The sequence below is a fragment of the Drosophila mojavensis genome, unplaced genomic scaffold (assembly GCF_018153725.1).
Source record: "Drosophila mojavensis isolate 15081-1352.22 unplaced genomic scaffold, ASM1815372v1 contig_231, whole genome shotgun sequence".
Lineage (NCBI taxonomy): Eukaryota > Metazoa > Arthropoda > Insecta > Diptera > Drosophilidae > Drosophila > Drosophila mojavensis.
Genome location: NW_025318772.1, coordinates 3,201,405 through 3,220,348, shown reverse-complemented (window position 1 = coordinate 3,220,348; position 18,944 = coordinate 3,201,405). Strand labels below are relative to the sequence as shown.

Sequence of the window (18,944 nt, the reverse complement as noted above, 5' to 3'; positions counted from 1 at the left end):
ACGGCGCTTCAGCGTATGCCGAGTCGCCAGTCGTCGCAAATCCGCTAATTGTGACCCATTCGCGAGCTCGTGTCCGTTCTCAAGACCCGCGATCCGTGAAATTGAGCTAGTTCTACTTTTTCTCAGCTCTACTGCTCTACATGGACAGCTAGAACGTAATAATAACTGTGATACTTAATATATACTTATATACGGTCTATAAATAAATAAATCCCAGCTTCGACTCAATCACCTCTACATATATATATAAGATGCAATCGGTTCTATTGATACTCCTCGGCATCTCACTGGGCGCCTGGTCGGCCACAGTGCAGCCGCCGCCAGTGATACAAACTCTGAGCGCAGCGGGAAGTAACGGCATTGGGCCCGAGTTCCAAGTCACCGAGAAGCAGGACCCCGCCTCGGAAGGTAAATATGCGAGCCATTTAGGGCATATGAGGAACTGCGTCTAGGCACGTGAGCAGGCGAACAAATTTCGCATTCGCTTTATTGCTACGTGTTAGTTCGACTCAATCAGCTCCAGCTCAATTATGCAATAGCAAAACGAAAAATACAAAATGCTATTTAAATAGGTGTCGTTTCGAAAAGTAAAAAATAGATGGGCGTATATTATATATGACTATTTTAATTTACCTAGTGCAAATTGTTAAATTAACGGAAAAAGTTCTAATTGCGCAATAGCAAAAATAATTGTTAATTCTTTTTTTTTATTAAAATATTCAAGTAAAACATATTTTTTTTTTATGAATAATAGTTTCAAAATTAATTTTTTTTATAACTATTTTGTTTTTAAATCAAAATCAGAGATTAATTTTTAACTATTCTCATTAGGCTTAAGTAATTAAAATGTCAGGCAGTTATAATTCTAAGTTAAATGCTTTATTTAAATTGCTTCTTGAGAAATATTTAATAAACAAAAATTCGTTTCTTCAGTGAGCACATATCAAACAAAATAAACAAACAAAAATACCCTATAGATACGGGTTCTTAATAACTTGCACGAGTTTTTAGTCACTTTGTTCAAGTAGCCAAAAAGAAGCTTTCATAAACTGGGTTTTTAATAGCTTTTCTCAGATATATACCAAATATAGCTTATATATATAAATATATGTTTCTTAATATATTTTTAGTATTTTAGGCAAATCTGTATTAAATGGATTTTATAATTACAGCAAATTAGTTCCATAACAAATGCAATAATCAAATCATACATATATATACAAATCAGCTAATATATATATATATACTCTTCAATATTCATGAAACTCGAGCCAAATGCAGATTCCAAATATTTTCTATTTACTCAGCTGAAAGATGTGCTAGAAACACAAAAGTATATGGAAATCCCTGATATAAAACTCAAAAATTTAGCTGTGTTGAGAATAAAAAAATAATAATAATAATAATATAATGAAATTAGTTTTATTTTGTTCAAATTCCGCAAAACTTCAATTTGACTGAAATTTGTTGTTACAGAAGTATCGGCGCTTCAATTGGCGACAACAGTTTTTAATTAAGATATAAAGAGATTCAGCTGCGTGCTAACCAAATGTCAACCTCAACACAATCGAATCGGGCAAACAGCAATTAATTAGAGCCCTTTCACAGTTTGTCACAGGTGTTACATTCGGGGTACAGCCACCGGCGTATTCTATCCATAATTGTGATAATTAAACTAGCAACGGTTGAAAGCCTCTAATTATCCACATCGATTTCATTGACAATTCGAATTAACAGTCGGACAACGTGGTTTAACTGTAACGTGCGTCAGTGTCACGATTTATGGGAGACGATAGGCAGGAGCTGAGGTGTGCGGGTGCGTGGGTGTAGTGGAAGGGGGAGCTGCGGTAGAAGAATATGGGATGAGTGCTGTTCAAACAAACGTCGACTGCATACCTAAGATGATAATACAAATATAAAACAAATAAATTTAAAAAAATATTACTTGCAAATTCTAGAAGAGAGCAAACGCATGCATACCCTATAAAAATAGATCAATATAAATAAATGCAGAATGTTAAAAGAGAGTATATCTCATTTTCAAAATAGCAGGGTATTAAAATGCAAATATAAATCGAAACATCTTTAAAGATCTCATACATATACCCTGTCGATATATACGCCTGTATACGGGGTATCAGAAATTTGCATTAGATATATACATATGTCTACCCCCATAAAATGTCAAATGGCTGAATATATGTAGAGCTACAGATAAATACTACTGTCAAACGAATCAAATGAATTATTTAGATATTTGAAAATGGGAAATCCTAGTTAATTGAAGCTTAGTGAGTACAATAAATAAATACCCAGTTCCAGAAATAGAATAGCACGTTCGCATAACCAATGGATGTGAAAACGGCATGGTGGGGGATTTACAGTGCCGTTGAAACGTTACTAATGGATATTTTGTGCTCAACGAGCGACTTCCAGATATTTGTGTTGTCTTTATGGCAAAGTAAATCTAAATAATTAGTCGTAGCGGCTGATTCTAGATATGATCGGCCGTACGAGCCGTACTTGTCGAGTGCCAAGTGGTTTTCACCAGTAATAAACAGAAAAATCGACAACGAGCTGCGATCGTGCCTAATTCATTTCCAATTTCCGATTATAGATGCCCAATTCTGGCGGCAAGTGGGCCTAAAGCAGCTGAGCAAAACTATTGAGAAGGCGAAGCGGGCCAAGGACAGCTCCTATCAGCACAAGGCCAAGAACATTATCATCTTCATTGGCGATGGCATGGGCCTGTCCACGATCAGTGCCGGTCGCATCTACAAGGGACAGTATCTGAAGCATGGCCATGGCGAGGAGGAAATGCTGTCCTTTGACGAGTTCCCCTTCACAGGCTTAGCCAAGGTAAGTGACTAAGTTTGTACTTTCAGAAATTTGATCAATGATGCAAATTTCTAGTCAATAAATCAAACAGTCATGATTATTGTATTCAATACAAAAATTACGTGATCTGTAAGTCAATCAGTCTACAATTCGAGAGGTTTATTAACAGTAAAATCAAACTGCTAAAACTTAAGGCACAGTTTAGTTAATCATTTAGTGAGTCTCTAATCAGTTAATAATTTTGTGAGTTATTTACTTGACTAGTTAGTTGGCCAATCAATCTCTCAATCAAGCAATTTTCTAGATAATCACTTCAGAAATCTATGGTTCAATCAAGCGCCATCTCAGCTTACGATTGATGCTGATTGAGTGCATTTTCTCAAACTCTCCTTATATTTCTAACTTTATCATTCAGTCTCAGGTTATGCAATCAGTCTATTATGCAACCTAAGCTAATTGATGCTGATTGAATGCTTTTTCTAAACCTCTCCTTATATCATTCGATAACAGTTCAGTAAATTTTTATCAATTGCTCAATCAGTGCGTTGTCAATCAGAGGCTCATTCAGTCATCGAGTCGAATCAGTATCCTGATCCATCAATCATAAATAAACTATAATTAATGTTCTCTTTGGCAGACCTACAACGTGGACAAACAGGTGCCGGATTCGGCGGGCACAGCCACGGCCATATTCTCTGGCGTCAAGACCGACTATGGAGCCATTGGCATGGACTCGACGCGCTCAACGACGAACGCCAGCCAGGGTCGACTCGACTCCATCATGGACTGGGCACAGCGTGAGGGCAAGCGGACCGGCGTCGTGACTACCACGCGTATAACACACGCCACACCTGCGGCCACCTATGCAAGGATCTATCATCGGGACTGGGAGTGCGACACGGAAGTGCCTCAGGAGTCAGTGGGCATCCATGCGGACATTGCGCGCCAGCTGGTGGAGAATGCGCCCGGCAACAAGCTGAACGTGGTGCTAGGCGGCGGCTTGTCGCCCATGGGCGCGTTCAACGAGTCGGAGGTGAAGACCGTCCAGTTCGAGGGGGGCACCGAGACTATTTGCAAGCGCGGCGATAATCGCAATCTGGCCACCGAGTGGTTGCAGCGACATGCCAATGACAGCAAAGAGGCGAAGCTGGTCTACACGCGCGAACAGCTGCTCCAGGTGGATGTGAAGGAGGTGGATCATCTGATGGGCCTGTTCCGCAACAATCACATCACCTACTCCATTGCCCGTGAGGAGGGCGAGCCCTCGCTGCAGGACATGACGGAGGCGGCGATCGGAGTGCTGGAACGTGGCGACAAGTCGAAGGGCTATGTGCTGCTGGTCGAGGGCGGGCGCATTGACCAGGGTCATCATCAGAACTATGCTCGCGCTGCCTTGCACGAGGTCTACGAACTGGACCTGGCCGTGCAGGCGGCGCTGAAGATGACCGATTCGGATGAGACGCTGATTATAGTGACGGCGGATCATTCGCATTCTGTCACATTCAATGGCTATCCGGAGCGTGGAGCTGATATATTGGGTGCTGCGAACTTGCACAAGCCCAAGGATCCCATGGTGTATGAGACCATCACCTATGCCAATGGACCCGGCTACTTTGACCACTTGGCCAATGAGACAAAGCCCGCAAACAGCTCCAATGTGTGGCGGCCGCTCAAGATGTACACCAAAGAACAAATCGAATCACCCACCTACCGCCACATGGCCACGCTGGCGCTGAAGGACGAGACTCACGGCGGCGAGGATGTGATTGTCTTTGCCAGCGGTCCAGGGTCTAGTCTGGTGCGCGGTGTCTTCGAGCAGAACTACTTGGCCTATGTGATGAGCTATGCCGGCTGCATGGGTCCAGTGAAGAGTTTCGATGAATCGTGCCAGCGCCATCTGTCGTCCGCCGGCCACAGCAAGAGTGAAAGTAGTGCCGCTGCGCTGAGACTCACGCTGCTGCCGCTACTCGCCGCTTGGCTGATCGTGCAGCTGCTGTAATCCTTATTTACACACACATATGCATATATGTCTATGCCTGTGCGTGTTTTGTTGAGCTATATAGTATTTACGGGTTTGTAGTTAACTTCTAACAAAATGTTAGTAAGATAATAAGAAAAATAAGCATAAATAAAAAGAAATTATTGCAATTTAAATTTGAGTGATCGACTAGAGTTCCCATTTCTTAGAAAATTATAGATGGATAATGAACAATCTGCAATAGACAAACGCATCTTTGTTATATATATTAAATTAATTTACTATGGTTCACAATGACACTCGCTCTTGATAGCGCTCTTCTCGTTTAAACATATCTCTGAAGGCTTTTAAGTTTGGGGCAACCAAATAGGAAAGAAACAATTTCAAACGTTCAACAAGTCGTTAACCAGCTTTAACAGCAACCTTGCTGGCAGCAGCGGCAGCAGCTGGCGCTTTGGCTGCTGTGGCTTCGGCATCCAGTTTCTTGATGCGATGCATATCGACGCATTGCCTGAACTGGGTCACTTCATCTATGCACTTAAGCGTCTCGCCGGGATGCGCACGATAGCAGGCGAGAAGCTGGCCCTTGAGGTCTCCGCATGGTGGGACCTTATGCGCCGCCGCTGTGCTCACAAACCGCTTGTGGACACCCTCGACGGCGTTCGCATACTCCGTCTCCATGATGGTGTTGGTCTTTTTCAGGTTCTCCTCCAGCTTGAGCATGCGCTGTTTCCACAACTCGTCATTCTTGACCAGCTCTTGGTTCATTTGGCGCTGCACATCAGCCGCACTGATCGTGTGTCCACCGCCTTGCACATAGATGGGCGTGGGAGCCTGGTAGACAACTGTTGGGGGTGCGGGGGCTACTTCTTTGACGACCACCTTCTTGGGCGATTCCTGGGGTTTGGGCACCGGTTTCGACACCTCCGCAACGGTGGCATTTTCGCGTGCTGCAAGTCGCAATAAATTCCGTTAGTTTACATATACAATTTATATATAAATAAATGATCATTTGACAAATTGTTACATAACACTTGGCCACAGTAAGTTCTTAAAGCTTAGCGGCGCAATTGCAATTGATTGCAATTCTTTGTCAGACTGTATACTTTACCCTGCTGTGATATACCCTGCTTCAGGCGTTTCACCACATCGTCGGATATATCGAGGACGCCGGCAGGAGTTGGATTTTCCATTGAAACGGAACGTGGATCACGCGATTGCCTTGCGCCCATGTTGTAGCTGTTGTTGTTTTCACTCTGAGGTAGCCTGTATGCCGGCGAAAGTATTGCAAATGTTATTGTTTATTTATATTGTTGATAATCAGTAATCGTATTAACTTTATGGCTAATTGTTACAAAATAATACCTTTTCGTTTGCAAACTTGTGTTGGGCTACTAGAGATGGGCGATAGAGAGCAGTGTGTAGTAATTGAGATGAGCGATAGGCGCAATTTGCATATCTAGGGATGAGCGATATACGCGAAAACGTCACGTTCCCAGCTTAATTAAAAATAAATAAATAAATAAATTAAAAATAAATAAATAAATTTAATAATATGTAAAACTATTACAATTTTTAATAGTTTTTTGAACTAAAAGAAATATAAACATGTTGTATATTTATGATTCTTGTCGTAGTCATTCAATGTATCGTTTACAGCTGCAGTCGCCACTTCACCACTTTTACAGATAAATGAGTGTGCCCGTCTGCAAGAAAAAATATTTGTATTGCGGTTCGACTTAGGCGGGAAATTTAAAAATAAATTACCTCGCTCTAATTGATGTAAAATTGGTTGAACATCTTTTTCAAGTTTATTTTTAAGAAAAATGCCAGTTAAGCTATTCTCAAAATCATAGATTTTATTCATTTTAGCGTTCCTCATGTTTTTCTTGTCGACATTAATTACATACAATTACCAGTAAATGACGTCCGCTTTCTTCGTGTATCTAATATTGTTGCAATTTGTTAATTTAATGGATTACTTATTAATTATTTATTTACTCATTTACCCTTTTTCGCTTCTAGTTTAACTTAAACATTGATTTCGCAATGTGAGTTAGTATTATTTAATTTTCGTTTTATCTTTATTTGTTCAATGTGTTTCAAATGCTATTGAACCTTGTGAGTGGGTGTTGGGATGTGTGTGGGTGTGTCTGAATGTAGATGCGAGTGTGAATTTTTTTATGTGGTTTGGCTAATGAAATTCTAGATATGCGTGCATGTATCAGAGTTCATTTGATATATGTACCTAATTTCTTTAGCTGCTCTGCCTTAAAACTTGCTCCAGAAAATTCTATTCTTTGACATTTTCAATATAATTTTAATTATGCATTAATAATAATATACATCAATAATATTTATGGAAATTTGTTGTTGCTATTTTAGTTCTCTTTTAGTTCTCTCGTAGCTATTTATTGTTTTTATAATTTGTTTTATGTTTAATTTGAATTAGTTTTCTGTTTTCCGATTTCTTTCTTCGCCATCTTTCTTTTACTTTCATTATTGTTATGAACTCTTTGTTGGTTATTTTGTATCTCATATCACTGTTGGTGGTTTGTTAATGTTCATATATCGCATATACATACATAGTGTTCAATGTTTTAATTAGGTTGGATCGAAAATTCTAATCTCAATATACATATACATTCAATTTTACAAAATTTTCAAAATTTTTCGTAATATTTTTTCCATTTTTTTTTTTTTCTATTTTATTTTATAATTTGTTTCGTTTTCTATATTTATTTTATATATATTTGTATTTTTCTTACGGCGTATGGACTTGACATACATTTAGCGTTTAAGTATATAGTTTTGTTCTCCTTTCCCATTCAGAGTTGAATTATTATGTTTAGTTAGTTTAGTTTTCTTTGATAAATCGCTATTTAGAAGGAAAATCACACAAGGTTATTTTGTTTTTGTTTTTATTTGAATAAATTTCTTATGTACATTCAGTTAAGTTGCTTTTGCTTTTGCATTTCGCGAACTAGCTCAGTGGTTCAGCAGTGGTTCATACACTAACGGATTCTTTAAATTCCGTTTTCGTTTCCGTTTTGCTCCAACTTCCGTTTCCGGTTTACGCACTATCTAACGGGCTATTCCATTTCCGTTTTCTATGGAAAATAATGTTTAATTTTATATTTTTGTTTCTCTTTTGGTCAAGTTACAAGGCGTGCGTTTGGGGGAATCAACTCAAACTAAAAGTCAGCTCAGTCGACGGTATAATTTCCGAACCAATTTAAAGAAATAAAATTATAGGAAAAGAAAAAAACACAAATGAAACAATTTGTAAGAAATATCACGTAATGCATGTTTTTTTTTTTATTTAACTTTCCGATTTCTGTTTTATGCTTTTACTTGCTCGCCTTCTAAACGTATATATGATCGTAAGTTATATAAATTGTAATCATGAAATCTTTACGTTTTATAGAGTTTCACATCAATAGAATTTTAATCTTTTGCTTAGTTTTCTGTTTTTGTTATGTGTTTCATAAGATAATTTGTTGTTTGTTTGCTTTTGTTTTGCACGTTCTTATTTCTTGCTTCTATATTCATAATTCATAATTCATAATCTTGACTTGCGCAGAATTCGAATTACATTTATATATATTTACTTAATTAATTGGTTTTTCGTTTTTTTTTTTTGTTTTTATTTTTTTTATTTTTTTATATTTAGCAATTTTGTGTTTATTTGTTGTAGTTTCTCTTTTTTAATGGTTTGGTATTACTTATAGACAAATTTCATATTATAGCTACAATTTATTAGCTAGTGTTATAATTTTAATGCGCAGCTGACGCCCCTTAACGACTTAACAAACTAATTGAAAATATATAATATAATGCAAAGTACATTGTTATGTAGTGTGTGTGTGTGGGTGTGAGTGTGTGTATATATATGTATAGTTTATGTATTAAGTTATTAGTTACATATTTGTTTTTATTTTTCCATTTACTTTCGTTTTTGTTTAGTTATATCGTTGAGAAATACGCAGAAACAGAGCTCGCAAATTATATTGAACACATATGTATAAAGTTAAAAACTAATGTAAATCAGGCGAAAAAAAATAGTTTTTTTTTTTTTTTTTTTACAAATTCCTTTGTTTGCAATCAATTAGTTACAAATTAGAGAGTTGCTTAAAGCTACGAGGGGTTGGATTGGATAGAATTTAATTACATTTTTTTGCAGTTCTTTTTTTTTACTTTTTGCTTGTTTTCATAATGAATTATACACTTAGATTTAAGTATGTATGTAGTTGTTGTTGGTGCACGAAATGTCTGTTAAATTTGTTGTTTTATGAATTGATCATTAGTTGTATTTTATATGTATACATATATATATAAATGTATATACATATACATTTACAAATATATGTATATTTTTATGTTAGGTAACTAGTCTAAAAGTTAGGGACACTGGCGCATATTGTGTCCTTTGTTTTCTTTACACTCAAAGCTTACAACTTATATTCAAAATATGTTTCGTTATCTTTTTTTTCTCATCATTTTTGTATTTAATATTTAAATATTAATTTATAATATATATGCCCTTTCATTTAATATAAATCTTTAATGCCATTTGTTCAGTTGAGTTGGTTGATAAATTTCTCAGTTGTTGTTGTTGTTGTTACTGTTGCTACTACTATTGTTGTTTTTGTTGCTGTTGTTTTTGTTGTTCGTGTTGTACAGAGCAAAAAAGTAAACAAAATGCAAATGATTTGTTTATCCTGTTTTTTGTTAAGCTGTGTAAATGCAAAACACACGCAGAACTAGCTAGAGAGCGGATGTGATATGTGTGTGTGTGTGTGTGTGTTAGAGTAGAAGTTGGAGTGGGTGTTGGTGTAGATGTCGGTTTCTCTTTGTGTGTGTGTTTCTTGGTTTTTGAGTCCGAGCTCTTCTTCTCTTCTTCTCCTTCACTCTTTTCTTCTTTGTCTCTATTTTAGGCTGTTGTTTTCTTCGTTTTCAACTGTTGTCATATTCAATATCATCATCCTGTCTCTCGCTCTCCTTTTTTTCTCTCTGCTTCAACAGATTACAAATTGTTGTTTAACGAATAACGGTATTTTGCAGGTGGAGCTTGCATTAATTGTAGTGCATACTTTCGCTTTTTTGCCGCCGACTTGCAATTGTTTATCAACTAAAATTATAAGTTAAACTTAGCATATATTAATCATAACCATTGCCTGATGATTCATCATCATCAGCAACATCATCAACATCATCATCGTTCACATCATTATCAGAAGCATCAAAGCAAAACGCAAATATTCAAGAAAGCAAAAAAATTAAGCATAAAAAAAAAAAAAAAAACAAAAAAAATTTACAAAAGGAAAGCGCAGCTGTTTGCTTCTCGTTGCCTGGGTGTGTGGGGAGGGGTGTAGGCTGTGTGTGTTACTGCAACATGTTGTCAGCGACCAGGTCGCTGAATGAACTATACATATAACATGTTATATACGCATACATCAATTATATATCAATATATATATATACATAATAATGTATATATAAAGAGCGCAATATACTAAATGTGTGTTTGTATATATATATGTGTGTAGGAGGCTGCAGCTGCTGTACGGAGGCGCATGTGTGTGTGGGGCGGTTGCCGTCTGTTTTTGTTTCGCATCCTCGCATAACATTCTAAACAATAAAATATTATTTAGCATTTCGTACATCACCCACAACACCGCCAGCTTGAAGCCCTCCGCCTTGACGCATCCGTATTGATGGACGTCGCTCCGGCGTATCGTAGGGTTGTCGCGAGGAATTGGTGGCCGCCATCGAGTCATCCATGTTGAGTCCCCCGTTGCCAATCAATTGGCCACCAGCGCCTCCATTGCCACCGGCTCCGCCACCGCCGCCGAGCATGGCGAGCGTCTGTCCAGCACCCGAACTGCTGCCCAGCATCTGTTGTGTGCTGCCGCTGGCTGTGACCATTGCCGTGTTGACCTTGTGCTGTTGCTGCTGCTGATGTGAGGCAGCAGCGGCCACAGCTGCCGCAGCAGCTGCATCCTGACCCTGACCCTGGCCCTGACCGTCGACGCCATCCTGCGCCTGCTGTATGGCTTGTGGATTGCGCGGGCCGCCGAACTTGAGCAAATTCCAGTCGAAGACATAGTCATAGGTGAAGCCCAACCGATGGAATAGATTGCGGAACAGCTTACGCAAGTGGCAGTAATCGGGGCGCTGATCGAAGTGCATCTGCCGGCAGAAGTTTAGATAATTTACGAACTCGCTGGGGAAGCCCTTGCAGAGCACAACGATTGATGTGGACAGTTTCTTTTCAGAGATGCGCTCGTATTTCTGTCGCTTGTTTGCCGCCTTCAAGCCCTGCCAGGGCAGTGCGCCCAAATTGAAGTACATCAGCACATAGCCAAGCGATTCGAGATCGTCGCGTCGCGACTGCTCAATGCCCAGATGCGTGTTGATCGACGCGTAGCGTGCGGTGCCCGTCAGGTTCTTGTTTTCCCTATATTGTATGTGCTTCAAGGAGCGTGGATCGCGGAACTTTTTGGCCAAACCAAAGTCAATTATGTACACCAGATTGCCCTTCTTGCCGAGGCCCATGAGGAAGTTGTCCGGCTTGATGTCGCGATGTATGAAGTCGCGTGAGTGTATATAGTCAATGCGCGATATCATCTGATCCGCGAGCAGCAGCACAGTCTTCAATGAGAAGCGCCGCGAACAGAAGTTAAATAGATCCTCCAGCGACGGACCAAGCAGCTCCATCACCATCACATTGTAGTCGCCTTCGCTGCCGCACCAAATGATTCGCGGTATGCCAATCCCACCTTGCATTGTCTTATAGAACTTTGATTCGATGTGCAGCTGTGGATGTTTGGTGCGTATGCATTCCAATTTGATGGCCACCTCCTCGCCCGTGTTGATAGTTGTGCCCAGATAGATGTCGCCGAAAGAGCCGGAGCCGATTTTACGGCCCAAGCGATATTTGTTTCCAACACGCAGCTCCATGCTTATTTGTGTGTTTATTTGAGTGTGGGTGTGGCTGTGTTATCTATGTATATATAATATATATATATATAAATATATATATTATATATGTGTGAAGTCGCCTGCATAAAAGAAAACGAATTAAGGAATTGCATTAAATTTTAATATGAATCTGATTCATATTTATTTTATACTAAATAAATATATATATAAAAACCTTTCGCAGTCCTTTTGTCGTTTCCGCTTTATATTCGTTTTCTGCTGCGCCTCTTCTTCGACTTCTTATCTCTTTTATCTGATCCGTTCTATTTGGTTCATGCGTTCTCTATGCGCACGCTCAGGCGTTTGGTTGGCTTTCGGTGCCAGTCGCGGGCGCTGCGGCTGCTGCAATCAGGCAAAGTTCTTATTAGCTCACGATTATAATTCGCTTTACGAAGAGTTAACGGTAAATGACAACGACCCACATATACACATGCAAATATGTATATGTATGAATTTCAACAAGTAAGAAAGCTCCAGTCAAGGCTGCTCGACTACAAGATCCCCTGAGCCCTTTGACGAACTAATATTTCAATAATAATAAGTTGTTTTTCTGCTTACACAAGAAACGGCATTTACACACAGTCTACATTTAAAATTTGGAGGCTCTAGCTGTGAAGGTGTAGGAGATATAATTTTACAATTTTTTTTTCGATACGGTTTTTAATCGATAACAAAATAACGAGAGTAGTCACCGATATTTTGAACTCAATATGCGCGTGATATACAGGGATCAGGATCAAGAATATATATACTTTATAAGGTCTGACACGCCTCCTTCTGCCTGTTACATACTTTTAACAAAACGACTATACCCTGATTTACAATTTTCAATGAGTTCAGCGTATAAAAGCACAACAACACATTGATGTATATCTATACAAACATATTTTTTAGTTTCTCTTCATTTTTGTCTTACATGAAAATAATATATTACAAGCTGCGTTATTATCGATAGCTTGATGACAGATATCGACTTTGAGCTACAGCTGTAAGTCTCACTATATGTAAAAAAAAAAAAAAAAGACTGAAAAAGAAAGGAACAACAAAACGATAGCTTGCGACGTGCGATGTGTCAATTAGATAAGAACGCAAAACGAAACTGAACGTCGCTCACGTCGCCCAGCAACAACAAGATGAAGAGAAACAACAACATCAGCTTGAAAAGATAATTGTAAATGCAAAACGCTGCAGTTTCCAGCAAAAGCAAAACTTCGTCGCGTATAACAGTACTGCCCAAATGGCGAAGACTATTCAGCATTTTGATATGGTAAATAAAAACAAGATTTGTTTACCTTAGCATGTGAATTCTTCAAAAACTGAAGCAAAGAGAAATTTGTTTCTATCACACTGGTATATTTTGGCCAAAGGGAACTTCTTCAAAGGCTTGCGCTCACTACGTAGTTAGACTAGTTAAACGGTAGACGGATCGATAGCAACGCTGTTGTTATCGGCGTCGAGATTTTTACGGCACCACTTCAGCGTAAATTCTAATCTAAAAATAACAGAAACAGCGCATCAACATGACGACATTAACATTTAGCGATGAATCAGCGCAAAAATGCATGGTGGTTAAAAAAAAAAAAAAAAAAAATAACCGAAAGAAGAAAAAACCTAACAATAACCTGCTGCCAGCCGCAGCGACAATAAAGACAAGCATGTTTCTATCTGTGTGTGTGTGTGTGAGTGCGTGCATGTGTGTGCGTGCGAGTGTGTAGGTAAACAATTAGAGATGAAGAGTAGAAAAGAAGCAGCAAACAGACAACAAAAAATGCTATTTAAATGACACTTTCAGTGGTGAAAAGCACAGCACAGCACACACACATATACATACAAACATTTAAAATGGAGTCGCGCCCCAGCAAACAGACAAATCTCAAGCAGTTGGGCACCAATGGCGCACAGCAACAGTAGAGCTAAAATTTTCTCTAGCTCGCTACCAAAATAAATGACAAAATTATGTTTGCTTCTGCTGTTGTTAGTTTTGCTTTCTTCAAATAGAAGACAATGATTATGATGTCTATTATATGTATGTATAGCAGGTGCCTTTGCCTGCCTGCCTGCCTTGCCTTGCAGATATCTACATTCTTCTCAGCATTTGCTGCGCTTTCTTTTGATGTTGTCCAACACGCACCTATAACAACAAAAATTCATCTGTACATGTGCATGTGTGTGTGTACATATGTATATATGTATGCCTGTTCGTGTGGGTTTGTGACCTATGAAGCTGGGCCAGTTCTAACCTCAAAACTGGTCAAGCTTTTAAATTCACACTCACATATATGTACATATATCTATTCACATAGCTGCTTGTAATTGTTGTTTGCTTTCTTTGCCTACGTTGATTTATTAGTACTCCGCTCATGTCGTTTCGTTTACCGAAAAAAAGTAACGTTTACCGTTCGTTTTTGTTGCCTTTTCAAATGCACGTTCTAGTTTTGTTGCTGCCATCATTTGACAGGTGCGCAAGTGAGACGGTCGCAGGCTCGCATTCGCACTCGCGCACTGTCTCTGTTACTCCCTCAAAGTATACATATGTGTGGGTGTTTGTTGTATGCTTGCGTGTGAGAGCAACAGCTGATCGTGGTGGGAGTGCAGCGGGACGGCTTCTTGTTGTTGTTCCTGTTCTTGCTGCTAGTTCCGGCAGACGTACCACACAAATTTTTATACAATATTTGTAAGTATTTATATGTATGTATGTATGCATGTGTCGAATATGTTAATTTCTTGGAGCCTCTTTACAATCGCAACAGTGAGCGGCACGTTGCGTTGGCGGGCGCTAAAAAAAAGACTTCCGTAAAACACAGCGCCGTCGTCACAAAGGTAACAGAGAGGAGAGGAAGAAGCCGCAAGCACAAACAGTTGTTTCAACAAGAGTCAATAGCCATACTACAACAGCAACAACACAATGAAATGTTCGGCTAATAAAACAATCTATGCAATTAATTTTGGAGTCAACGTCAACGTTGACGCCGATGACGATGTCGACGTCGACTCCGCTGCTGCAGTCAATGGCCTCGGTGTCGAGGACGAGGCGACCTAACGTTAAACAGCATACACCGTTTTGTTTTTTTGTTTTTTTTTTTTCTTTCTTTTTCAACCCGAACTATTGTAACGGCTAACTGTCTGGCTGCAGTCTGTCTGTGAGAAAGAGAAGGATGAGGAGTATTTTTATGCCTACCTTGGCGGATTCGGGAGTCACAGTGTGGCCAGGCTGCTCCGCTGCTGCTGCTGCTGCTGCTGCTGCTTGCACTTGACGCTTGCTTTAATTTCCAGCTGAAAATGCACTGCGTTTAATTGGATTTCAATTTCACAAGAACAACAACTACGACAACAACACTGGAGACGATGACTACGACGACGACGACGTCATGATAAGTGGAAACAAGGCAACAAATTCATTTCAACTTTCTTTGTTTTTGTTTTTGAGAGCACACACACACAGATGCACTCACATTTACGCAATATCGAAAACAATTCGTTTTATACATTTCTTAGCAGCTTAAGCCAGGGCCATTTTGGCCATTTGGCAATTTTTCTCTTCTTTTTTTGGGTTTTTTATTTTTTTCAACTAGGTATTGTTTAATGATTTTCCATTTGTTTTTTCTTATTTCTCAGCCGCGTTTTGTTTGAGTGAACGTGTTCGCACGTCTGTCACATTACACACTAGCAAAGCATTCGATTTGTGTACATTTTTCTGCATTTACAACAACAAGAACCGCCAAAAATATCACAAATATGTTTTAAAATATTGTTAAGATTGCACTGAGGCAAAAAACTACAACGGAGACGACGACGGCGACATACGAAAAAATACAAGCGAGTCGTTTGCCCTGGCACTCATACACTCACATATATCTACATATGTGTGTAATATATACACGCACGCACGTATGCATGCTGCAGTAGAGTTGTCTCTCTTACACTGTTGTTGGTTTTACAGCGAGCACGTTGCTAGCCTGACTGTTTCAACGTTTTCACACCAACACATGTATGTCAGCGCGACGTATACGTACACGATAACGAAGCACACATAAAGCAAGTCGAAAAAAGTTGCCACCACTACGGGCACTGCGGCCGAAGCAGTCTCTCTGGCTTTTTGTTACGCACAATTTTCACCATTTGGCACGCGCACGTTGCAAATTTATATATAACCAGCATTAACTTACTTTTTGCGCTTCTATTTATTGTATTTCTTTGCACTTTTACATAAATAATTGAATTTCTTTTATAAATTATTTTCTAGAATTAATCTTTCGAACACAACAACACCAACAACAGGCTCGACCAGAAGTTCCATTTGAGAACCATTTAAATAGTTGCGGAGCTATCGGTTCGTGGCTAGCGAACTAGATGGTGAACCTGTTTGTTTACACGATATTGATAAGGTTGTGTTTCTCATGCACGTAAATAAGTTGCTAGAACAGCAAATAATATTCTTGTATTAATTACTCACTTCTGCAGAAACAGATGGTTTGAATTTTGTCAAGTGCCTGCTGAATATATGTATCAAGTTGATATTAAAATCAAAGTCCGCTCGCTCAAAAATTGGTTCGCCTATTGTGATTATGCTTAAATACATACGTAAATATCAGATGTTAAAAGGGCTGCTTTGATACAATTTTGTGTTTTAATAGAATTTGAAATATATTTTCATGTTGTGCTCGTACGAAACGACGTCCCTGGTCACTAAATTGTGGCGGTCGGCCGATATATATATATAAGAGCACAGCAGCTAGCTTTTGTATGTTTGTATAAGCCAAGACATACACCACATCAAATATAATGCAACTCATATTGTATTTGAATTAAATTTCTCTTAGTACATATGAACAAATGTATATGTATGCATGCACACATACAAATATAAACACATGTATGTAATATACGTATACGAAAGATATAAGTTTAGTACATATGATATAATAATTCCTCGATATGGTACATTTAATGGATGTTCAAATCTAAATATTAATTTACTTTTTGTTCATGATTATATTCCGATATTTAAATAATTACAATTCCAGCCTCCTCTGATTGGTCGAAAGAGAAAACAAAACAAGACAACGGGTCATTTGAATCAACAACAACACAAGAGTAAATGGTTACGATCTACGCTAAATTACACATACAAACACACACACCTACAAAATTACTTGTATACACCCACTCGTACAAACACACACACACACACACACACACACACACACTAGGGGCAATTAATGATCTGGCGAATGGCAGGCCGACTTTGTGCCGATGGTCAAACGAACGAACAAAACACGAACGCACATCAGGTGTGAAACAATAAAACAAAATGACGGCGCAGCGAACGATTTTTCGTTGTTGTTCGTTTCGTTGATTGTCTTTGCTTGCAAATGAGCTGAGTGCCAGAGCGGGATGGTGGCATATATTGTCGGACGCTTCGCTTTGCTAAATATTTCCGCAACACATGTCGTACGGCTGGCGAGTGCGTGCGTGAGTGAGTGAGTGAGTGAGTGAGTAAGTGAGTGGCTGAGTGAGAGGGAGAGAGGGGCATTTTCTAACATTGGCGCTGCAAACGTCATCGTCTGCTCCAACGAACGCGCCATTTGGTTTCGTTTAGTCGCAGAGCAGAGGCTGAAGCTCTGCTGGCGGCGGCTTAGATCAAATAATTTGATTTCATGGCAAGTCGCAAAAATTGTCAAGCGGTCGTCGCATCCGCTGCTGCTGCTGATGTTGCTGCATTTTTCCGCGACCTTTCGGCGCTGCTCCAGTTTGATTGCAACAACAAAAGCAGCACGGAGAAGAAGCAGCAATAAAAAAATTTTTCATTTTGCCTTTTGGCTTTTCTATAAAAAAAATACATAAAAATATTTTTTAATTAATTCGATTTTGTATTTATTTTTTGTTTTTTAATACATTTTTTTCATACATTTTGCAGGCGCTCGTTTTGTTTATCAACAAAGGCGGCGCCTTTTGAAGTCCGCCGGCAAGAAAATTGCTTTGGCAGGGGGGAGGCGTGGCAGGGCATGGCATGAGGGAACTTGTTAGATGCTGCCATTAAATTGCTAGACACGATTCAATTTTCCGCAGTGGGGGGAGGTGTGCGAAGGGGTGAACGGATGGCGAGGTAGGTGGGGAGGTGGAGTGGTGTGGAGTGGGGGGACTGCTGTGAGTATTATTTCCATTTTGATGCCTTTTATGACACTTCAGTTTTGTTTTTATATTTTGTTATTTGTTATTTTCTTGCTACCCTGTAGATATTGGTGATAGCTAAGTGGGGTATATGGGTTTCGATTGGAACAGTAATAAATGGGGCTACCTAATGAGAATATTTATGTATTATTGTGTTAGTATTCGATTCAGTATAATATCGATTTCAGTATCTTTAGAAACTAGAGATATGAAATTTTAAGCATATACTCTAGAAATTATATGATATTTCTATATTAAACCTAAGTATCTTAATGTTTATATAGATTGTTTAAAGAAGTCAATCATTTTAAGATATTAATTAGTTTTTTTCAGGCTATAAATAAATATGGAAGTTTTGGTTTCGAAGAGCTATACCGGATCGAAGTTTGATCTCTAAAGATCTGAATTTAATCTTCCAAGCACTTTTCTCTCTTTTTATTTTAGGACGGCTGGAGCACTGCTTCCAGCTGGCTGCAGGGTACATTGCAGTCTGGGATACCCGAGGCGGCCACCGTTACATGTTTTCATTTTGTTTTTTATCGCATAAAACGCTCATCTGGCAGGCGTCTTCGATCGCTTCGATCGTATCTAGTAGGTATTTATGATTTCGTTTATGCATTTTCGTGTTTTATTGTTTAAATTTTTGGTCATTTCGGCGTTCTTCTTCTTCTCTCCTTTTTGATTTGCTTTGTTTTTTATTCGTTTCGCCGGCGGCGTTTGAGTTGAAAAAAGTTAATTGAGTTGTAAAAATTATAAAGTTGTAAAAAACCCCAACAAGCCCTAGCAGGCTGCGGACGAAGAAATGCCGGGTAAAAGTCACATTCAGTTGAAACCACGTAAAAAGGAGTGTGACAAAGAAAGAGAGAGATAGGGAGTGAGGGAGAGAGAGAGAGAGCAGTAATAAATAAAAGCCCAACATAAATACGCATCGATTCATTTTATGGCCATGAAATGAATAGCATCTAGTTTCGAC

The 18,944-nt window shown here is 39.0% G+C and overlaps 3 protein-coding genes and 1 long non-coding RNA gene across 7 annotated transcripts; 2 read left to right on the top strand and 2 right to left on the bottom strand.

Moving 5' to 3' along the window:
* Window positions 1-16: 16 nt before the first annotated feature.
* Window positions 17-4,992, top strand: LOC6574794 (alkaline phosphatase 4). Of its 2 annotated transcripts, XM_032730161.2 has the most exons (4): window positions 17-408; window positions 2,618-2,859; window positions 3,476-4,842; window positions 4,883-4,992. In XM_032730161.2, the coding sequence occupies exons 1-3, from the start codon at window positions 252-254 to the stop codon at window positions 4,835-4,837; spliced, it is 1,761 nt and encodes a 586-aa protein (XP_032586052.1). In that variant the 5' UTR covers window positions 17-251; the 3' UTR covers window positions 4,838-4,842; window positions 4,883-4,992. The 2 variants fall into 2 exon arrangements, with proteins under 2 accessions (XP_032586052.1, XP_002000822.1); XM_002000786.4 differs by having other exon boundaries at window positions 3,476-4,992.
* Window positions 4,993-5,052: 60 nt separating this feature from the next.
* LOC6574793 lies at window positions 5,053-6,286 on the bottom strand. The gene is made up of 3 exons (XM_002000785.4): window positions 6,182-6,286; window positions 5,928-6,082; window positions 5,053-5,766 (listed from the first exon to the last, which is right to left on the bottom strand). Exons 2-3 carry the CDS (start codon window positions 6,046-6,048, stop codon window positions 5,219-5,221), a joined length of 669 nt encoding a protein of 222 aa, XP_002000821.1. The 5' UTR covers window positions 6,049-6,082; window positions 6,182-6,286; the 3' UTR covers window positions 5,053-5,218.
* Window positions 6,287-9,185: 2,899 nt separating this feature from the next.
* Window positions 9,186-16,007, bottom strand: LOC26527599 (discs overgrown protein kinase). 3 transcript variants are annotated; one of them, XM_044008183.1, is made up of 4 exons: window positions 15,967-16,007; window positions 14,979-15,073; window positions 11,976-12,142; window positions 9,186-11,880 (listed from the first exon to the last, which is right to left on the bottom strand). In XM_044008183.1, exon 4 carries the CDS (start codon window positions 11,777-11,779, stop codon window positions 10,463-10,465), a length of 1,317 nt encoding a protein of 438 aa, XP_043864118.1. In that variant the 5' UTR covers window positions 11,780-11,880; window positions 11,976-12,142; window positions 14,979-15,073; window positions 15,967-16,007; the 3' UTR covers window positions 9,186-10,462. The 3 variants fall into 3 exon arrangements, with proteins under 3 accessions (XP_043864118.1, XP_043864117.1, XP_043864119.1); XM_044008182.1 differs by lacking the exon at window positions 15,967-16,007 and adding an exon at window positions 15,253-15,614; XM_044008184.1 differs by lacking the exon at window positions 15,967-16,007 and having other exon boundaries at window positions 11,976-12,139; window positions 14,979-15,614.
* LOC122757030 lies at window positions 12,666-16,113 on the top strand. Its single transcript, XR_006356924.1, has 2 exons — window positions 12,666-14,474; window positions 14,551-16,113. It is a non-coding gene; the product is annotated as an uncharacterized LOC122757030 (long non-coding RNA).
* Window positions 16,114-18,944: the final 2,831 nt, after the last annotated feature.